Here is a 22,766-nt window from a genome sequence, read left to right as displayed (position 1 = left end):
GGTTGACTCCCAGGCCACTCTACAGGAAGTACTGCTGCTTAATAAGGCCCCTGAGTGGGAGCCTTTAGTAGTTGGGGGGGGGGGGGGCAGGCGGGGGGCGGGATGATGGCCTAAATAGGAAAATGACGACCATCAGAAAGGAAAGGAGGGAATAGAGAGGAGCAGTACTCTCAAGGTTATTTATTGCATGAGATAAGTGAATGTTTTGCCAAAGAAAAAGTTAGATTGTAATTCCCAGACTTAGAAGTGAAAGATCTGTCAAAAAAAAAAAAAAAAGCATTAAAAAAACCCAAACCTTGAATATCTTTTTAACTGGAAAACTAAAAGGCAGATAAATATGCTGTAATAAGGAAGCTTTGGGGTTTGACAATCTTACCAGAGCCTCAAGTTTTCTTTTCCCCAGATGTCAATTGAGGGGATGCCCTGGCAGGTCTAGGAGACCTGGTAGCATAGAGGTTACATTTTTGAGCAGAGATCCTCAAGGTCAGCAGTTCAAAACCACCAGCCCACACAGCAGGAGAAAAGCGGGGTTTTCTGCTCCCATCAGGAATCCACAGGGACCATTCCCCCTCTCCTATGGGGTCAGCTGGATGGCAGCGTTTGCAGTGTTCACTGACTGGCTCTGATAGTGCTGAAGCGGCACCACCTTGCCAGGGCTCACCTCTGCTCAGCTGCTGCTGCAAGCAGCAGGTGTTGCTGTGAAGTGGAATCAACTTAATGGCAAAGAGGTTGGCTCTGGGTGTGTTTGGGGAGGTAATTTTGTGTCTCCCAGTTATCCTTTTATCCACCACACCCTCCATAAGAAAACCCCATGAAAATTCGAGAGGCGACAGCGTGCTAGAGAGCATGAGGACTTTCTCATACTTGCTACTCCAGCAGAGCCTGGAGGCACGGGAAAGGCCGTGTAGCCACATAAGGGCATTCTGTCTTCAAATAACCTTCAGGTGATTCCTTGCCAGCTTATCCATTCCGGATCATGGTGATACTGTGTGTCACAAAGCAGAGCTGCACTAGGCAGGGTTTTCCATGACTGGGATTTGGCAAGTAGCTGGGCAGGCCTTTGCTTTGAGGGGCCCTGAGGTGTGGACACAAGCCTCCAGTGTTCGTGCCAGCAGCACATCGTGAGCATGGCACCCAGGAGTTAAATCTAGGGAGTTCGACGTATGGGCAATTTGAGACACTACTTGTCATTTTCAGATTGTGTAGGAAGGTTTTAAACAAGTACTAATAGCTACTAACCCAGTGCCATTGAATGGATTCCGACTCACAGTGACCTATAGGGCAGAAGGGTTTCTGAGACTGTAAATCTGTATGGGAGCAGACAGCGTCACCTTTCGCCCTCGAGCAGCTGGTGGGTTTGAACTGCAGACCTTGCAGTTAGCAGCCCCATGCTTAACCCACTCCGCCACCAGGGCTTTATTAATATCTACTAACTTCTCTTTTATCAATAAAAGCTCAGTTTCAACCTCAGCAGGTCAGGAACAGACACCAAAAAAACCCCATCAATCCACCAATCAGAAGGGCAACCTGTGTATCCTGTAAAATATTTAGCAATTTATGCTTTGTTTAGTTCATCTTATTTAGGGCACTGAAAGTGCGTTCCAAATAATTTTTTTTTTATTCTGAAACTCCCAAGGTGATTCCTTGGGTGGTTTAGAAAGGAACAAATGATTAGCCAAGTCATTAGAGAGGGACAGCAACCATTTTATTGCCAAAACTATCGATATTAATTAAACTGCTTAATTTTCATATAAAGTGGGGGAGGGTTGTGGAGGGAGTGGGAGTGATCCGGAGAATCAACATTGCTCTGTGCGATGCTTATCATAAATTATTAAAGATTCTTACATTTTTTAATTTCTAGAAATTAAGAGGGGAAAAACTGAACCACTTACAAATGGTTCTAAATCTAAAATTCAAAGATTTCTAAGCTGGGACCCATAGTTTGATTCAGGGCACATGTAAGTCTCCTAACATTGCATGCAAAATTTAGTGTAATTTTAATTTTTGCCAAGGGGGTGAACTGATTTCGAAAATCTCTCAGAGGGCTCCTTGACCCAATAAAAGGTTAAGAAGCACTGCCCTAAAAAGAAAGGGCAAAGAAAGCAGCTCTTGGAATGCCCATGGCTTGGGTTACTAGGAGCTAGCTCTGTTGGTGCAAAGAATGGGAAGAAAAGGAGGGGAGACAGAGAACCCAGGTGTCCTACCACCTTTCTCTCAAATCAAACCAACCCATGTGGAATATGTACAAGACACGTGACCCTTGACTTTTTACTTTAAACACAGTTTATATTTGTATTAAAAGTCAACTCTAGCCTGCTCATCTTTCTTCCCAAAGCTTCTGAGTTTTCAAACTAATTTGGGCTGCATTTTCAGAACCCATATTAACAACAAAAATTTAGATGTTAACAATTAACCTTGTGAAAGCTGTTTAGAACAAATATGGGTCAAAAGGATATTTCTCTAGCATAAGTGTCCGATCATTTAAGACGGGTTCTTCCGATGGAGAATTCAAGGAAAGAGGCAAACCCATTTATGGCAATATAGTGTCGTGAAAGGGACTATTTTTTAAAGAAAAAAAAGAAGAAAAAAGAGATACAAGAGTGACATTCTATATATTCACAGCACATTTAGTCTAGTTTTAAATCTAAAATACTTAATTTCAAGACTAACTATTCTGGAACCCTATTCTCACAGAAAACATTTCAGTGAAACCTAGTAATATCTCATGCCCGCCAAACCCAACAAAATGTCTAAATGTTATTAATAAATGCTCCTGTATAAGTAATCAGCGTACATTTTCTATACATACTGGCTTGAGCGGTGACAAAATAACCTATCGTTTTCCTGTTTTACAAAAGGCTTAAATCAATATCTCTCCACTTCTAATCTTTTTCATCCTTTAATTATACATAGTCCCAAAGAGGCATGTTCAGGTTGGAATTAAGTCACTTGGTAAATTAAGAATTCTACCATCCTTTCTGTAAGACTGCTCTCAAAATCGGACTTCAAATAAAGATGTAAATTTGCAAGACTCTTTTTCATTAGCCGAGAGATTTAAGACGGAATCTAAACATTAAATACGAATCCAGCAGAATCTAAAAATAAATGAATGTTTTATAAATTGGTGTAACTCTTGAATGAAAAGTTGTCCCTTGGAATGCCTGCCTTAAATAAGTGTTAGGTTATGAACCTAAATCAGTAACATGAAAAGGATGCATGCATGGGTTCTCTTCTCTTAAGAAACTATTTCCCTCATCAATATCTCTCAAAAAACAAATCACAAAAGCAGACACTTACCCCATGGCGCTTGCCGTGTTTAAGTCATGCTCAGATCCAGGCTCAGATGAGTTCTGAATTAAAGGAAAATGCAGCAGTACAGAGGTAGCTGATTCGACTTCCCCTGGAAAGGGCTCGTCATATGCTAACCAGGCCTTTAAATGGCTAAAACTAACATCTCTGCTAATTATGTCAGCTCCAGGTCAAATTCTAGCACCCACTAATCAAATAACTGAATCCCCTGTAGTTTCAAGGAATAAAAAGGGAAAAAAATGATTTAAGAAGAATGACTTTGGAAGTTTATCATTGAAAACTGATTTTTTAAGAGCAATAGAAAGTTAGGTTTTAAAAGTAAAACTCATACTTTACCTTAAATATTTTGTTTGAGGAAAAATATTATTGGGGAGTTCCCTAGTAATTTGACAGTAAAACAGGTATTTTTATCAAGTATTTTCTAGCTGTTTGGTTTTCTGGTTGGATGTCTTGATACTTGAAAACATTCTCTCCCCTTATCTTACCTGACCAGTATTTAACACCTCATAGATTCCAGGAAAGCATAATAAATACTTCATACTAAAACCAGACCACCTAACAAAAAGCAACACATTTAAGAATGTCTGATTTTTAAAATGTATCTTCACTTATAAACAGGATCTTTTGAAATAAAACACAAAGCTATTGAAACGAAAAACTAAGAAAAATGAAATTTTATTTAAGCATTTTAAAAAGATATCTGAACCAATTTACAGTTATACAATTTTTTAAATTACAATAAAAATATTCGAGTTACAAATACTCATATTTTGAGTAGAGAAATAGGACAGATTATGTAACCTAACGACTCTGTCAGCTTTGGAAAACAGTCTCAACAAAAAGTTGGGTCTTTATTCTAACTCTTTAAATGTAGTTGCTAGGCAGTGTTCTGATACGTTATTATTTTATCAAAAAAGCAAAGCAGCTTTCTGAACATTGGATGTGTGAAGACACGGAGATGGACTTTTCCAGAAATTGAGATACAGATGCAGACATATAGATCAGTGTCTATACAGCTTGAATACTGTAAAGTTCACCCTGTTGAAGTACATGATATAGAGATGTTTAGGACATTCACAAGATTGTACATACATCATCATTATCCTTGCAGTTAGTAGCTCAATGGCTAAGTTAAATTGTGTTACCCGGCTTCCTTACCCAAACCTTAGTACCTCTCCTCACTTTCCCCACCTCCCAAACCTCCCCCTCCATCTTACCCCACCCCCAGCCACTAATCTGCTTTCTGTGTCTATACATTTGCCTACTGTGTGTTAGTCTGGGCAAACTGGGGAAACAAATCCACAGAAACTCATATGGATATAAGAGAGAGTTTTATATAAAGGCTAAGTGTACATTAAGAAAGCATCCCAACCCAGCACTGTCCAAGCCCACAAGTCCAACGCTAGCCCATATGTCTGAAACTGATCCACAAAGTCCTCCTCAATCTCAAAACACACACACAATGATGCCAACTGCAGGAGGAAAGTCGAGTCAGTGAGCGTATAAGCATCTCAGCGCTGGCAGAGGTCTCCACACGGCTGCTCCAGCACCCAGGGCTGCATGGGGGTAGGTCCATGTGGCTTCTCCTCAGGGATGTCTCGCAGGAAGTGAGCCTTGCCAGCCGAGGCAGGGAACTGGCTAAGGCAGCTGCACCTTGGTCCGACCATCAGAAAGCAAGAGACCCGAGAACTAGAAAGGTGAGGCTCACTGAACCATTTATCTCTCTGCCCTTCAATTAACCCCATGTGTTTATTGGAGGAAATACTAAAAATATCTGATAAAGGGCTGTGGTTAGTCCTAGCTCAACCATCCCATTTGACAGAGTGTAGTTTCCTAGACTGTAATCTCAATGAAACATAAATTTATAAGGGAGAGTTTTATGTATAGGTTAAGTGTGCATTCAGAAAGCATTCCCACCCAGTTCAATTCAAGCCCATAAATCTGACTTAATCCATATATCGGACACCAATCTACAAAGTCCTCCTCAAACTCACCACACACACACACACACACACACACACACACACACACAAACAATGATGCTGAATGCAGGAGGATCACAGGCCAGTCGGTAGAAAGTCTGTGAATCTAGTGGCAATGTAAGCATCTCAGCACTGGCAGGGGTCTCCACACAGCTTCTCCAGCACCCAAGGCTGCATCAGGGTAAGTTCATGTGGCTTGTTCTCAGGGATGTCTTGCAGGAAGTGAGCCTTGCCAGCTGAAGCAGGGAACTGGCTAAGGCAGTTGCATCCTGGTCTGACTGTCAGAAAGCAAGAGACCCAAGAACTAGAAAGGTGAGGCTCACCAAGTCATTTATTTCTCCTCCCATCAGTTAATCCCACGTGTTTTATCAGCCAGGTTGGCACAACAGACCGTAACTATTTCACCTATTCAGAACATTCCATATAAATGGAATCACACAATATGTGATCTTTTGTGACTGGATTCTTCTCCTTAGCCCAGTGTAGTGGGTTATAAATTGGGATGCTTACCACAAGGTCAGTAGTGCAAATCTGAGGAAGAAAGACGGAGCTTCTTACTTCCATAAAGTTACACTCTCAGAAACCCACAAGGGCAGTTTTACTCGGTCTTATAGGGTCACTATGAATTGGAATTGATAGTGGTGTGTGTTTTTTTGGTTTGGAATTTTTACATAAAGATATACATTTTGTTTAGTCATCAATTAGTTGATGGACATCGGTTGGTTCCACATTTTGACTTTTATGAATGCTGCTATGAACATTCCTGGAAAGATGTTTTAAATTATCTGGGGTAGACATTTTGATGTAGAATTGCTGGGGGATGTGCAATTCTATGGTTAACATGTGAGGAACCGTTTTCTACAGTGGCTGCACCGTTTCACGTTCCCCACCAGCTGCTTTTGGGGAGTCTGGCTTTTCTACATCTGCATGAACATCACTAATTTTTTTTAAATGATAGCTATCCCAGTGGTTGAGAAGTGAACTACATGGTGGTTGATTTACAAGATATTTTCATACGCCTATTATCCATTTGTAGATCTTCTGTGGAGAAAGTTTTATTCAAACTCTTTGCTCACTTTCTAATTGTGTTGTCTTCATACTGTTGTTAAGGACCCCCTGGTGATGTAGTGGCTGCACTTTGGGCTGCTAACTGCAAGGTCAGCAATTTAAAACCACCAGCTACTCCTCGAGAAAGCTGGGGCTTTCTACTCTGGAGAGTTCCAGCCTTGGAAACTCACAGGAGCAGTCCTACCTGTCCGATGGGGGCACTATGATTTGGCATGGACTCAATGACAGTGAGTTTGGTTTTGGTCTTATGGCTTAGTAGGCGCTGTTTATGTATTTTTAGATACTAAACCAAAACCTTCAACTATTAACTGAAAGGTGGATGGTTCAAACCCAACAACCCTCCTGTGGAAGAGATGTGGCAGTCTGCTTTGATTGAGATCACAGTCTAGGAAACTCCACTCTGTCAGATGGGGCGGCTGAGCCAGCAGGAGCCACAGCCCATAGCCGATGTTTTTCAGTATTTCCTCCCATTCCTGAAAAGGTCCTTTGTTGCATAGATATACATTTTAGAAGATGGTAAAACTGAGGCACGGGGTTAGAAGCAGACTGTGTTGAATGAAACACGCTCTCAATTGAATGCCATTTTATTTTAAATCACTTATAAAATGATGAACGCCAAGTTGAGAAAAAAGCACGAGTGCGTGATGGTTTTGCTGGAAAGGTAGAGAAGGACTGTATAAAGTCACTTCAGGTGACAGATTCGGTTGCTCTAATACAACTATACGCTTCAACTACCACATTACACATCATTGTTGAAGGTCTACATGAGCAGCTTCAGCTTCAGGCCGGGAGCCGCAGTGAAATGAAAGTTCCCGCACCATTCTAGTCCTTGTGTATCAGTATACTGACCTTCACCTTCCACCCTGCACGAGTCAAAAATAAGTTTCGTCATTAACAGAGGCCAAAAATGGGTTTTCCAGTTACAAGGTTCTCTAGCATATGACATGCTCATCACCTTTCCACTTGCAAAGTACTGCCATATCCTCAACCAAAAAAAGGCTATTTCACACAAATATTGTCATTATACACAATTAGGTGCCCAAGGTTTTTCAGGATCACAGAAGCTATGTTTACACTAGACCAAAACAATCAGGCAAAAAAACAAAACTTGAGAGTAGCGATACAGGAGGGTAAGAGGAAGGTGGGGGAGAGAGAGGGGAGTGATCACAATGATCTAACCCCTTCCTAGGGGGAGGGACAACAGAAAAGTGGGAGAAAGAAGACAGCAGAAGGTGTAAGACATAAAAAGATTTTTTAATAAATTATCAAGGGTTCATGAGGGAGAGAGGACAGGGGAGGGGGAAATGAGGGTGGAGAAGGGGAAAATTATCAAGGGCTAAAGTAGAAAGAAAATGTTTTGAAAATGATGGCAACATATGTACAAATGTGCTTGACACATGGATGTATGTATGGATTGTGATAAGAGCTGTAAGAACTTCCAATAAAATGATTTTGGGGGGAAAAAGCACCTTAGTTATCTGGCTTAAGTAGCTTATTTATTTAAATTGGCCACCTATTAGGTCTGAGGTGCAGTGCTGTGTGCAGGTCATAGAACAGTAAATGAGGTAAACATGATCCCCATTTTCTTGGACTTGGTTTCTTGGGCATAAACAAAGCCCTTATTCCTAAACTACTTCATATGTTTGGTGCTACTGTATATAATATTTGCTTTCAAATCCCACTGATAATTGTTCTTTGCTAGCATACAGAATGGTGCCCTGGTGGTGTAGTGGTTACATGTTGGGCTGTGACCCGCATGCATGGTCTGCAGTTCAAAAGGACCAGGAGCTCCGTGGGAGAAACACTGGGCTTTCTGCTACCATTGACAGCTAGTCTTGGAAACCCACAGGGGAGCTGAGTCGGCATTGACTTGATAGCATTAACAGGAGGAGGAGGAGGAGATAGAATACATCTGATTTTTTGTATGACTGTCCTTTAACAATTTTTTATTGTGAATTAGATGGGGGGGGGACTTTATCCTCTGTAACTTTGTTAAACCCATTTATTACTTCTAATACCTCTTTATATAGAGTTATTAGGATTTTCCACATATATGATCATGTTGCCCGCAAATAAGGACACTTATTTACTCTCTCAAGGTTGCATGTTTCATTCTCGTTTTTTAAGATAACTAATTAGCTGTAGGGTAGAATCCCTCTACTGTTGTGCTAATGGATGTCAGGGATGTAAAAGTAGACTCTTTGTTCAAGTTACCCAGAAATCCCTCACTACTTTAAATCGCTCTTGACAGGCTTCTCTGACTTTTCTCAATCAGTTCCCATGGTCCTTTGCTCATCATGATGTTCTCACGAGCAAGGCAAGGCAGAATGACTATTTTACAGAGACAGTGGTTGGGCCCTAAGAGAGTCACACAGCACGTCAAGTGACCAGGCTGGTTCTCAAAGAGCCAGGCCTTGGCCTTGCATCTAAACAAACAATGAGAAAAGAGAAGAAAAAAATTAACTTTTTAAGGCTGACTCAAAACGTTCTTCAGAATTAAAGTGTCAAGAAGAAATAAATGAACAGTCTAAGAGATTATTGCTCGGAATGTTTTTTCCCTTTGGAGGTTTCTAATAGTTGTAGCTTCTTTTATAGTACTCCCCCTTTCCCTTGGGGGTGGGGGTGGGAAAGCAGAGATGTAATGTGACCAGTCTTAGAGACTAAATCTTTTCCTCAAGATGATTTAGCTTTCAAATATCCTACTGAAGCCCACATGCTTGAAATGACTCTTTCAGAACCTCAGTGACTTACTTTAAGCTTACCTATTTTCATTGAAATTTCCAGTGTACTTTGCCCCAGTCGGGAATATGTAAGTCCCCAATCCATGAAACATATTGTCCTTAAAATGTCCTTCATATACTGCTCCTGAAAAATGTTCAAGTCTTCCAAAGCCATTCATCTGTTTGTAGCAAAAGAAATGACTTTGATAACTAACATCCGGTTTCCCTAGAACCTTATAAAAACGTGCATATCTAAGTCTATTATACACTTGGTCTTAAATATCTACTGCTGCTATTGCAGAAAAATCATGCATTGATGGCTTTAACAAAGAGGAATTTCTTTTCCAAATCCGGGGTGCCAGCTCTAGGGGAGGGCTTTTATCTGTGGGCTCTGCAAGAAATCCTTCCGCTTCTGCTTGCTGGTTCCTTGGAGATCTCCATGCTGTCTTGGTGTGCACCAATCTGACCCAGCTCTCTTCTGCTCACTTTGGTTTAAGTCTCTTTTATATCTCAAAAGACACAGATGGAAAACACATTCTATACTAACCCTGCCTCATTAACATAAACAAATGGGACTACAAACACAAGGAGTTCATCTACAAATTATTTTTGCTACCATTATATCAGCCTTGAGTTCCAAAAAACAAAACAATACTTTTGTCATTGTCCTTCAAGTGTATCTACTTATGAAGCTTATTCAATAAATTTAAATATTTAGAGGGCCCAGGAAGATGATAATGGTAGTCCTTAAGATACTCTGAGTATTCAAAATTTAAAGGGCGGAAACAATACAAAGTACTTGTTAAGATGGCAGATTTGGATTCATGCTGACCTGGATGCACATTCTAATTTTATTAATTATGAGCTAGGCAAGTCACTGAGTCAGAATTGACTCCACTGTAGTGGGTTTGGTTGATCTTTGGTAGTTAGCCAAGGGCCCTGAGCCTGAATTGCCTCATTTGAAAGGAATATTAATGTCATTAAGTAAAGGGTTGCTTTGAATTCAATCAATTGGACAGTATACAACAATGATTCCTACATATGAGAATCTGAAGGTTAAATGGAAAATGATATAATGGATTTAGCTTTACTCAGTAAATGTGAGAGAAAAATGATGGTGATGAACTTTCTGTATAAATTTAATATTACTCATTTAAAACAAATTAGATATAAAAACTAATTAATTCTACTATAAATATTAATGTATAACTATCTGGGAACACCGAAAATGGTTACTTATCCATTGTCAATAATAAAAATAGTAATACCTTGTCATCTTTCCAGCTTCCTGTATAAATAATCCCATTAGGGGTGGTATGAATCCCTATTCCATTTCTCTCAAAGATTCCAGAAGATGTTCTTGTACAGTCACCATCTTAACGAGAGAAACACTGGAGTGAAGATACTATCTGGGAACACTGACAAGTAATGCAGGATTTATCTCTAAGTCTAATCACACCGACACCCCTATGGATCTCATAGGTCCCCTCGAAGAGAAACCAATGAGACCACAGGTGAGGAGATCCCTGGGCCTCAAGGTCATATAACATTCATACCCAAAGACCAGGAAAACTGACAGCTCCTCTAGATTTCCAAGGCATGTTCTGTCTGCACTTATCATTGGAGTTTGGATTTTTAAATCTGTTCATCTACTAGTATTTCTAAGTTAATCTAAAAGATTTAATATCTTGTTAGTAGTTTTAATAAAATGAGGTTTTGTTGTTGGTTTTTACTCTTAATGACACTTAATTTTAGTCTGTATAGAAAAAGTAATTGAAATATATTCTTACCATACTTGTCTCCATTTGGAAAGATAAAGTTTATCTTATATACTTCTGAGGCTGTTTTAAAAGATGTAAGAAAAGTCACTTAAGTTTGGGTTATTTTAGGTCATAAGACTTAACAAACATGGTTTCAGAGCTATTGAATAAACTCACTTCACATGATCACAAGCACATCATGATTTCCTGGCCTTCTAATATAGGGTCTTGGGAGAAAGAAATAATTCTGCTTAGATGATCTATTTTATTTTTTACTGTTACAGCTTTATTAAGATAACATTCGCATACTATAAAAATGTACAAGTCAATGTTTTTAGAATATTCAGAATTGTAGAACCATCACCATATTCTTAGATTATTTTCATCACCCCAAGAGAAACTCTGTATCCACTAGGTGTCACTCTCTCTTCTCCTTCTGTCCTCCCTCTGACAGCTCTCTCCCCCACCCCCCCACCTCCAGCCCCGGGCAACTACTGATCTACTTCCTGTCTCTGTGATTTTTCTGGACATTTCACATAAATGGATTCATACCATATATAGTCTTTAGTGACTGGCTTCTTTCACTTAGCATGATGTTTTCAATGTTTATTCATGTTGTAGTACTTCATCCCTTCTTGTTGCTGAATACTAATCTATTGGAGTCCCTGGGTGGGACAAGCAGTTAAGTACACATGGCTGGTGACCGGAAGATTGGAGATCCAAGACCACGCAGAGGTCCTGTGGCAGAGGGGCCTGATAAGTACTTCTGAAACGTCAGCCAGCAAAAGTCCTCTGGAGGGCAGTTTTACCCTGACACACCCGGGGTCACCATGGGCAGAAGCTGACTTTCTGGCAACTAATAGTAACGTGTGTTATGGTTGAATTGTAGCCCGCCGAAATCGCCAATTTTGTTGTAAATCTGAGCCTGGATGCCTCTGGCTAAAATACCAGTTATCGATGAGTTATCTTTGGTATCGCTGTAAAATAGGATTCGTGTCGAATGTTCGTGAGTCAATATCTCTTGAGATGCATGAGGTTAAGCAAGGTAGCAAATATGGGGGAAGATACATGCCACATCACAGGAAGGATGCCCAGCAGCAAAAGCTCAGAAGAGGCAGGGGTTTCCTCCAGGGCCAACAGAGAGTCTTCTAACTCAGGCAACCTGAATTTGTTTTTCTAGACTCCTGAACTGTTAGAAAATAAATGTTTCTAAAGCCACCCACTTGTTGGTACCTGTTATAGCAGCAATAGATAGCTAAGACAAAATTTGGGACTAAGAGTAGGGTGCTGTTCTAACAGATACCTAAAATATGGAAGCAATTTTGAAATTAAGTAATGGGTAGAAGCTGGAATTTTTAAGTTTCCCAACAGTAAAATCCTAGTTGCGTTGAAGAGACTGTTGATAGTAAGCTTAGATTAAAAAGGTCAGAGAAAGAACAAAAGGGAAACACACACACACACACACACACACACACACACCAACACTGTCTGCCTCACTAAGTTTTATGGAAAATGAATAGGCCCCAAAAGGCAAAAACCATCCCTGTAACAGCTTGGCTATCAACAAAACTATTGGAAGAAATGGGGGAAGCAGGGTCTTCTCAGTTTCAAATGGCAGGCATGGTCTCCTGGATTTCAAAAGGTGGAGCCACTGCTTTATAGGTTTCAAAGAGTTGGATCTTAATCAACTCAGTTCCAGAGTGTGGCGCTGCCATTATGGTGTACCAGGCAGGCAACCTGGAGGAGGTAGAATTTCGATGCCCAAGAGGCAAATAAATGGGGCAGTTGGAGCCAAGGGAGTAGGGCTGCCAAAGAGACAAACTAGGAAAATGTGTCCCCCAGAATTTAGGGAGCAGAGTTGTAGTACCAATGGGCCTGCAGGCAGAGCTGAAGCCCAGGGCAGAGTGGCCTCTATCCAGAGTCTACAGAGGAAGATCCATACTCACACACTTGCCTAGATGGTCTCAGAAGAGGGAATGTAAACTGTTTTTGCAGTATTCTGGACTTGCTTGGTGCATTTCTCCCATTTGTCATTTTGAAGTAGGTAATGTGCAATCTAGATTTCAGAGGTTAATAGATAACAAGGAATTTGCCCCAGGATAGAATGTGTCTAAAGTCAACTTACAGCGACACAGTCCACAGGCTAGGCATCCCACAGGTAGTGTACCCCTTTAAACTGAGGCACAGAACAACCAAGGTGAGGCTCACCGAGCCATTGATCCCTCTGCCCTTCAGTTAATCCTACTTGTGTTTATCGGCCAGGCTGACACAATAAACTATAGCATCGCCCATTATGATTTAGATAATTAGAAGGCACGTTTGGGGCTGGAGTTGATTTAAGACTTTTGAGATGATGTGACATGGTCAATGTGTCTTGCATGTGGCAGATACAGGAGTTGGAGGGTAGGGGCAAGTGGCAAATACATGAGTTAGGGGGTGGGGGAAATTGCTGAATGTTCTAGTTTGAATTGTGCCTCCCGAAAATGTGTTTTAAGTCCTCTCTCTTATGCTGGTGACCTTACTCCCATTTGGGTATATGTCTTTGTTATGTTAATAAAGTAGGATTAGAGTGTATTTTTGAATCAATCATTTTAAAGATATAACCCAATGTCTTTGAGTCGATTCCTATTCATAGTGACCCAAAGGACAGAGGAGAACTCGTCTATATGGTTTATGGAGACTGTGAAGCTTTACAGGAGCAGACAGCCTCATCTTCTGTCCCAGGAAGCAGCTGGTAGGTATGAACTGTCACACTTGTGATAAGCAGCCCACTTTTAACTCAATGAGCTACTGGGACTCCTTGTGTACATTATAGCATATCTCATTTCAGGCAGCCACATTTCAAGTGTTTAATGCCACATTTGGCTTTCCTATTGAACATCACCAGTCAATGTATCTCCTTAGAAAGAAGTCCCAACTTTATACACATACACACGCACGCACGCACGCACACACACACAATCTATGCCTAGGTATCTGGAAAGTCAGAGGCAAGTGGGTTGAGTGAGATTAATGTTTATAGTCAAGTAGGGAGATAGGTGACTGGCCTGTAGGGAGACAGGTGACCAGCTTGAGGACAGGAAATACTAAAAGGACCTCCTAAGAAGGTGTCTATGGACTTATGTAGCAATAATAATTTTGAAATATTTTTCTAACAAGTACTTTCTCTGTTGATGCCATCTCAGCAATGGGTCTACCAGTCAATGAATGTGTGAGTCTACTGAGTGCACACTGTGTGCTCAGCACCGCTCCAGCGTGGTGAGAGGTAAAAGGAGCACTTTGGGGGACAACAGAAAAATTTTGACAAAACAGCAGAGGAGGGCCATGCATGTGAGTTCCCCACAAGTAATCAATTTTCCACTAAGAAAAGGGAGAGTGGGCATCCTTCCCACAGCACTCTACTTCTCTGCTAGGTTGACTTCACTGCAGTGGCCACACAGAACTCAAGGACAGTACTCATGACTGTAGACTTTATTAGAGAAATGTACAAGTCAGGATCAAAAGTGGTCGGGGGGAGGAGGAGCCCATAGCAATGATGACTAGAGGGGAATGAATAACAGAATTGCAGGTGAACACTGGATGGTGTAAGAAATGGCAGACATATATATATGTATATATAGCAATAATGTATATAACTAATGATATATAAAAATAAAGGTTCCCTGGGGGGTAGGAAAGGTTAAAGGGGGACTGATATCAAAGAGTTCAAGAAGAAAGTGTTTTGAAACTGATGGTGGTAGCAACTGTACAATTATGCTTGATCTAATTGAATTATGGACTGCTATATCTGCAAGAACTCCCAATAAAATGATTAAAAGAAAAGAAATGCTTAGGACACAGTACTTTGGTCAAGATAGTCTCTTTTGCCTCAATCACTAAGGATTATTTAAGCATATATGACTCTTAGGCAAACAAGCCAAGAGAAGGCAAAAAAAAGTCTCTTCTTAGCCATGCCCACAGGCAAGCTTATCTCTGGTGCTTGGCCTTCAGCCATGCAGCCCACTGGCCTCCGCCCTGCTTGGGCAATGTTACAGAGCTCTTTTAAATGATCTGATCCATGTCCAAAAGGCAGGTACTCTGCGTAATTCTCGGCCCAAAGGTGCTCAGTTTAAATGCACAAATCAGTAAGCTTAGTTTCCCCATACAGGGTCTGGAGGGACCCCATTCTGAAAGGGGGCTGCTGCCTGAGAAAACAGCGAAAACACTGAGCTGTACTCTCTCAGGGGGCTGGTGAGCCCACCGCTCGTTCTTGGGCTTTTGGTTCTGCTGTCCTTCTTCTACTCTCCTGGTATCTCCATAGGCTTTTGTCTCCTGGATCAAAGAGGTTCGGCACATGGGAATCTTAGATCCAAAGAACATGCACCACTCCTGGTATTTCTTTTTTGTGGGTAGTGAGATCTCTGCTTACTGTTTCCACTTTACTTTCAGCAAGAAAGGCTACCATCTGCATATAGCAGATTGTTAATAACCCTCCAATCCCAATGTTGCATTCTTCATGTAATCCAGCTTCTCTCATCATTTGCTGAGCATACAGATTGAGTACGTATGGTGAGAGGATACACCCTTGATGCATACCTTTCCTGACTTTAAGCTATGTCCTATTCCCTTGTTCTGTTCATACAACTGCCTCTTGATTCACGTACAGATTCTGCATGAGCACAACGAAGCTTTCTAGGATTCCAATTCTTCTCAGGGTTATCCATAGTTTGCATGATCCACATTGAACGCCTTTGTATAGTCAATAAAACACAAATAAACATCTTTCTGGTATTCTCAAATTTGAGCTAAGATCCATCTGACATCAGCAATGAATCCCTCTTCCAACGTCCTCTTCTGGCCTGAACCACTAGCAGCTCCTTGTATATGTCAGCTACCTTTTTTCTTGTAGTCCAGCTTTAATCCAGGTACTTTCTCCCATAACCACTTCACACTCGGTCCTCAAGTTAGTCCTTAGTCATATCTGACACCGCTGAGTATCACAGAAGGAGCGTGCTCCGTCGGGTTTTTTATGGCTGTGACCTTGTGGAAGTAGATTGCCAGGCCGTTCTTCTGAAGTGCCTCTGGGTGAATTTCAATATGGAATCTTCTGGTTGGTAGTAACTCTGTTCTTAACGGTTCTCAACATTCAAGGAATCCAGTAGACAGCAGGGCTCTGTGAAATGTAAATCCTATCTGGGGGGCCCAGGGCAGTCATGGTGGGTTCAGCATCTCGTTTCTCATTGTGCTGTCCAGCTGAGTGATTCATCGGAAGGAAGACCTGAAAGTCTAGTGGGCTTTAACGGCTCTGGGGAAGCACAAAAGGTGAATCATTCAGAAATGTGATTGCATTCTATCGTCCTTACAAGGCTCCACATTCGAAATCGAGATCAGAGCCTCGGCGATCTTCCACAGAGGAAATTGAGAGTCAGAGAGGTGGGCATTTGCCGAAAGGATCACCGAAAAACCAAACTGCTGACGCTTAACGTCCCCGTCCCCAGGTGGGTTTCCGAGGCTGCAACCTTTATGGGAGTGGAAAGCGCAGTCATTCACCGGGGGAGCTGTGGGTGGTTTCGTACTGCCGACCGTGCGGATGGCAGCCCAACGGAACACCACGAAGCACTGCTAGAATCCGGGTATCAAGAATGCCGTCCCCCCCCCCTCTGACCCCCCCACCACCTTCGGACCTGCGGACGCTGAGGAACTATGTCACACTCAACAGTCTGCAGGGCCCGGGCCGTCGAGAGGAGGGACACTCACTTGACAGGCGAGTGTTGGAGAGGCTTTCGGGACTTCGCAATCCCTTCGAGGCCGCCAGCTCGGCGGCTTTGCGGGAGCCACACGGCGGCGCGTTTCGCCGGGTGCCAGGCGCGATTTGGTTGCTAAGGAGACCGGGCCCCTCTCACCCGGAAGTGCATTTGCAGGCGCCGAGGACGAGCCAATCAGAAGACGCCGGGCCGGGGGTCGAGCTGCTGCTGCTGGGCGGCGGCGGAGCTCTCGCGCTTGGGATCCGCTGGGCGGCGGAGGCCCGTCGGGAGCCCGCTCGCTGTGGACGCCCCTCCGCCAGCCGTCCGGGGAAGCAGCGCTGCGAGCGGGGTACGGCCTCTCTCTCTCCCCGGGATGAGGGATGTGCGTGTGCGTGGCCGGCGTCGCTCTGCTCGTCAGGGTGGGGCTGTGGCGTCCTCCTCGCTGCTCCAGGACTGGTCCAGGGCCGAGGAATCCCGGCCAGGGCGGTCCCAGTCTGTCCGCCCCACAGGAGAGGAGTAACAGATAGGATTGGACTGGGGGGGGGGGGGGCTCAGGCGCCATTGTGTGTGTGTGTGAGAGAGAGAGAGAGAGAGAAAGAGAGAGAGAGAGAGAGAGAGAGGGAGGGAGGGAGGGAGGGAGGGAGGGAGGGAGAGAGAGAGAAAGAAAGGAAGGAAGGAGGGGACGGAGAGACTGGCGATCCGGGAAGAGGGTTCGTCACCGATAGAAGAAATACGAGGCCTAGGTATGTGGATGGATGGAACTGCGTAGTTCGGGATCAGTCAGTACCCGCAGGAGGGAAGTGACGTGTGGTCCGTTTTTCCCGTGCTCTCCTTAGCGATTGTGTTCCTGGGAGCCGAGCTTGGGTGTGCAGCGAGGATACTGATGGTCTTAAGGCTTTGTGCACGGTAGAAGGAAAGGGAGTTGGAATCTTGCTAAACTGGGCGGATAGAATAATGAGGCCGGCCCGTGTGGATTAAACAAGGTAGTTCTTGGAAAGCGTATAAAGGGTGGATTGGACAGTTGTTGGGCACAACGGTAAGTCACCATTCAAAATGTTGAGTGGAGAGCTCAAGTCATGTAGCATTTTCTGGGTTGACCTGAGAAAAGTTACATATCGCTTTTTAATCATTTATTAGGGGCTCGTACAACTCTTAGCACAATCCATACATCCATCCATTGTGTCAAGCATTGCTTTTTACTTGAGCCCTTAATATCAGCTCCTAATTTAACCCCCTCCCTCATGAACCCTTCATAATTCATAAATTATTATTTAGTCATATCTTACACACTCCCACATCTCCCTTCACCTAACTGTCTCTTGTCCGCCCCCCAGGGAGGAGGTTATATAGATCCTTGTCTTCATTTCCCCCTTTCCACCCCACCCTCCCTCCACTCTCCCAGTATCACCACTCTCACCACTGGTCCTGAAGGAGTCATCTGTCCTGGATTCCCTGTGTTTCCAGTTGCTCTCTGTACCTATGTATGTCCTCTGGTCTAGCCAGATTTGTAAGATAGAATTGGGATCATGATAGTGGGGTGGGGGGAAGCATTTAAGAACTAGAGGAAAGTTATATGCTTCATCGTTGCTACCCTGCACCCTGACTGGCTCATCTCCTCACCACAACCCTTCAGTAAGGGGGTGTCCAATTGCCTACAGATGGGCTTTGAGTCTCGACTCTGCACTTACTCTCATTTACAATGATAAGATTTTTTTGTTCTTTGATGCCTAATACCTGATCCTTTCGACACCTCGTGATCGCACAGGCTGGTGTGCTTTTCCATGTGTGCTTTGTTGCTTCTGAGCTAGATGGCCGCTTGTTTTATCTTCAAGCCTTTAAGACCCCCAGATGGTATATCTTTTGATAGCCAGGTAACATCAGCTTTCATCACCACATTGGTTTATGTACACATTTGTCTTCAGTGATCATATCGGGAAGGTGGGCCCCCACTGATAATGATTTTTTTGTTCTTTGATGTCTGATACCTGGTCCTTTATACACCTGGTGGTCACACAGGCTGATGTGCTTCTTCCATGTGGGCTTTGTTGCTTCTGAGCTAGATGGCTGCTTGTTTATCTTCAAGCCTTTAAGACCCCAGATGCTATAGATCTTTTGATAGCTGGGAACCATCAGCTTTCTTCACCACATTTGCTTATGCACCCATTTGTCTTCAGCGATCGTGTCAGGAAGGTGTGCATCATGGAATGCCAATTTAATAGAATAGCGTGTTCCTGCATTAAGTACTTGAGTGGAGGCCCAATGTCCATCTGCTGCCTTAATACTAAACCTATAAATATATGCATGTAGATCTATTTCCCCACCATCTTATATAAATATGTTTATATATGTACATGCCTGTATTTAGACCTCTATAAATACCCTTTGTCTCCTAGTTCTTGCCTCTATTTCCTTTTACTTTAATCTTGCCCCAGTATCATGCTCAGCCTTCATTTGGGTGTCAGTAATTTCTCTCAGTTACATTGCCCTTGCTGAATCCCTACCAGGCCTCTCACACCTTCCTTGCCACTAATTTTGGATCAGTTGTTGCTCCCCTGTCCCTGGGTTGATCAACACCACTTCCTTACCCCTGACTCCCCCCCCCCCTCTCATGTCCCCCGGGAACCATTGGTCCCATTGTTTTCTCCTCCAGACTGTCAACCTATCTTATCTAGATAGATCTGTAGAGATAATCCTACATAACAAAAAAAAAAGGCATAGGAAGACAGGCAGCGAATGAGAACACAGCAATGACAACAAAAACGAAAACCAATGACCCATAAAAGAATAAATTAATTAAAAGGAAAAAATTTTTTTAAAGAAAGAAAACCCTGTCAGTAGATCAAGGTATGATCTTTGAACTCTAGGCATGTCCTCCAGTCAAATCCAATGGGGTGCCATGCTCTGGTCCCAGAGTGTATCCTTTGTACTCCCGTGCACATCACTTTAGACAAACTAGCTGTGGTTAGGTCTGGTTGGCTCGCCACTCCTAACTTTTATTGTGAATTAGGTGAGGCCTACTGATTCCTCTTCTCCGCCTTTCCCGATCACCCCTGCTTACTGTTAAAGTATTGTTCTTTGGGTGTGAAAGCCTTTTCTTAATTTTTGTTTTATATAACAGTGATTTTGTGCAGTATTTGCCCTTTTGTGACTGACTTATTTAATTCAGCATAATGTCTTCCAGTGCCATTCATGTCATGAAATATTTTACTGATTGCCCATTTTTCTTTACCGTTTCTTAGTATTCGATTGTTTGTATGTACCAAAATTTTTTTATCCATTCTTCCACTGGTGAACATGTAGGTTTTTTTCATCCTCTAGCCATTGTGAGTTGTCCTGCAATGACCATGGGTGTACATATAGCTGTCCACGCTCCAGTTCTTACTTCTCGAGGGTATATGCCAAGTAGAGGGATAGTTGGGCCAAAATATTATTTCTGTCCCCAGATTTTTTGAGGAAATGCCAGACCTCTTTCCACAATGGTTGCACTGTGTTGTACTCCCACCAGCAGTGTGTGTGCATTCCTGTCTGTGCACAAGTTTGGGTCCAATTCAGAAGAGGATGTGGAACAAGAGATGCTGATGTCAGATGGATCTTGGCTGCAAGTAGAGAACACCAGAAAGATGTTTACTTGTGTTTTATTAACTATGTAAACACATTCGATTATGTGGACCATAATAAACTGTGGATACCCTTGAGAAGAATGAGAAGTTCAGAACACTTTATTGTGCTCATTCGGAACTTGTGCATGGTTCAAGAGGGACTACTGCATGGTTTAAAATCAGGAAAGTTGTGCGTCAGGTTTGGGCCCTCTCACCGTACTTGTTCAATCTCTGAAGAAGAATGTGGCATCAAGATTGGAGGATGGCTTGTTAACCTGTGGTATGCAGATGACACACTTTGCTTGCTGAAAGTGAGGAGGACTTGAAGCACTTACTGATGCATTTACACTGTGCTCCCTGATGGACATCAAGGATTGTAGCCTTCTGTGTGGATTACAACTCAATGTAAAGAAGCCCAAATTCCTCCCAACTGGACCAATATATAACATCATGATAAATGGAGAAAAGTTTTATGAAGGATTTTGTCTTACTTGGATCCACAATCATTGCTCATGAAAGCAGCAGTGTGGGGTCAGGACATGGCACCCCATCACACTTGACCAGAGAACATTGCTAAAGGTCAACACACAGACCTTGAATTATTTATAGGCTTTTCTTTTTTTGTAGTTGCCTTTTTGTTGTTGGTTTGTTTTCTTTTGTTGCTTTGCTTTGCTCTGTCTTATTTTTATGCATGTCTATCTAGATAAGATAGGTGGGATAAATAATCCGGAGGAGAAAACAACGGACTTATAGTTCTCAGGGTACACAGGAGAGGAGAAGGTGGGGGGAAAGGAAGTAGGTGTTAACAAACCCAGGGACAAGGGAACAACAAGTAATCCAAAATCAATGGCGAGAAGGGTGTAGGAGGCCTGGTAGCTCTTGATCAAGGGCAATGTATCCAAGAGGAATTACTGAACCCCAACTGAAGGGTGAACATGATAGTGGGACAAGAAGTAAGTAAAAGGAAATAGAGGAAAGAACTAGGAGGCAAAGAGCATTTATAGAAGTCTGAATACAGGCATGTGCATATGTAAATATGTATGATGGTGGGGAAATAGAGCTATGTACATATATTTATAGGTTTAGTATTAAGGTAGCAGATGGACATTGGGCTTCTGTTCAAGTACTCCCTCAATGCAAGAACACTTTGTTCTATTAACCTGGCATTCCATGATGCTCACCTTCCCAACACTATCACTGAAGACAAATGGGTGCATAAGCAAGTGTGATGAAGAAAGCTGATAGTGCCTGGCTATCAAAAGATATAGTGTCTGGGATCTTAAAGACTTGAAGATAAATAAGTGGCCATCTAACTGAAAAGCAACAAAGCCCACATGGAAGAAGCACATCAGCTTGTGTGCTCATGAGGTATTGATGGGATCAGGTATCAGGCATCAAAGAGCCAGAACAAAAATCATATCATTGTGAATGAGGAGAGCACAGTGGAGACACAAAGCCCATCTGTAGGCAATTGGACATCCCCTTACAGAAAGGTCGCAGGGAAGAGATGAGCCAGTCAGGGTGCAATATAGCATTGAAGAAAGATACAACTTTCCTCTAATTCCTTTAATGGTTCCTCTCCCCCGCTATCGTGACCTCAGTTCTGCCTTACAAATCTGGCTAGACCACAGCATGTACACAGGTACAGATAAGAGCTGGAAACACACGGAATCCGGAACAGATAAACCCCTCAGGATCAATGTTGAGATTAGCCATACCAGGAGGGGAAGGGGAAGGTGGGGGGAAAGGGGGGAAACCGATCACACTGATCTATCTATAACCCCCTCCTCGGGGAATGGACAACAGAAAAGTGGGTGAAGGGAGACATTGGTCAATGTAAGACATGAAAAAATAATTTATAAATTATCAAGGGTGCATGAGGGAGGGAAGGTGGGGGAGGGAGGGGAAAATGAGAAGCTGATACCAAGTAGAAAGAAAATGTTTTGAAAATGAAGATGGCAACAAATGTGCTTGACACAATGGATGCATGTATGGATTGTGATAAGAGTTGTACAAGCCCCCAATAAAATGATTTTTTTAAAAAGAAAAGAAAGCAGCAATCAAGAGATCAACAGATGTATTGCATTAGGTAAATCTGCTGCACAAGACCTCTTTAGAGTGTTGAAGATCAAGGATGTTACTCTGAGGACTAAGGTGCGCCTGATCCGAGCGATGACATTCTCCATTGTTTCATAGATGAACGTGAAAGTTGGACATTGAATAAGGAAAGACCATAGAAGAACTGATACATCTGAATTGTGATTCTACAGAAGAATATTGAACATACCATGAATTCCTAAAAGGACAAACTGATCTCAGTATTGGAAGAAGTAAAGCCAGAGTGCTCCTTAGAGGCAAGGATGGCAAGATTTTGTCTTGCATACTTTGTACCTATTGTCAGGAGAGAGCAGTCCCTGGAGAAGGACATCATTCTCAGTAAAGTGGAAGGGCGGTGAAAAAGAAGGCCCTCAATGAGATGGATTGACACAGTGGCTGCATCAATGGGCTCAGACATAGGAGCACTTGCAAGGATGGCACAGAACTGCGCAGTGTTTCATTCTATTGTGCATCAGGGCGCTATGGGTCAGAGCTGACTTGATGGCAC

The 22,766-nt window shown here is 42.7% G+C and overlaps 2 protein-coding genes across 4 annotated transcripts in view; one reads left to right on the top strand and one right to left on the bottom strand.

Moving 5' to 3' along the window:
- Positions 1-4,564: 4,564 nt before the first annotated feature.
- Positions 4,565-20,529, bottom strand: MORN2 (MORN repeat containing 2). Its single transcript, XM_075536078.1, has 6 exons — positions 20,497-20,529; positions 16,576-16,714; positions 10,870-10,920; positions 10,348-10,454; positions 9,122-9,258; positions 4,565-7,222 (listed from the first exon to the last, which is right to left on the bottom strand). The coding sequence occupies exons 1-6, from the start codon at positions 20,527-20,529 to the stop codon at positions 7,120-7,122; spliced, it is 570 nt and encodes a 189-aa protein (XP_075392193.1). The 3' UTR covers positions 4,565-7,119.
- The window catches only part of DHX57 (DExH-box helicase 57), a 68,022-nt gene continuing 62,014 nt past the window's right edge, over positions 16,759-22,766 (top strand). Inside the window, exons 1-2 of one of the 3 annotated variants that reach the window (XM_075535259.1) lie at positions 16,782-16,911; positions 22,358-22,515. The gene's annotated coding sequence lies outside the window, so the exon portion shown is untranslated. Of the gene's footprint in view, positions 16,912-17,284; positions 17,306-22,357; positions 22,516-22,766 lie in introns of those variants that run through there. The other 2 variants (XM_075535262.1, XM_075535260.1) reach the window with 2 other exon arrangements.

This window comes from Tenrec ecaudatus, chromosome 17 (assembly GCF_050624435.1).
Source record: "Tenrec ecaudatus isolate mTenEca1 chromosome 17, mTenEca1.hap1, whole genome shotgun sequence".
NCBI classification, from domain to species: domain Eukaryota; kingdom Metazoa; phylum Chordata; class Mammalia; order Afrosoricida; family Tenrecidae; genus Tenrec; species Tenrec ecaudatus.
Note: the sequence above shows the minus strand (reverse complement) of the source record. Positions and strands in the feature narration are given on the sequence as shown.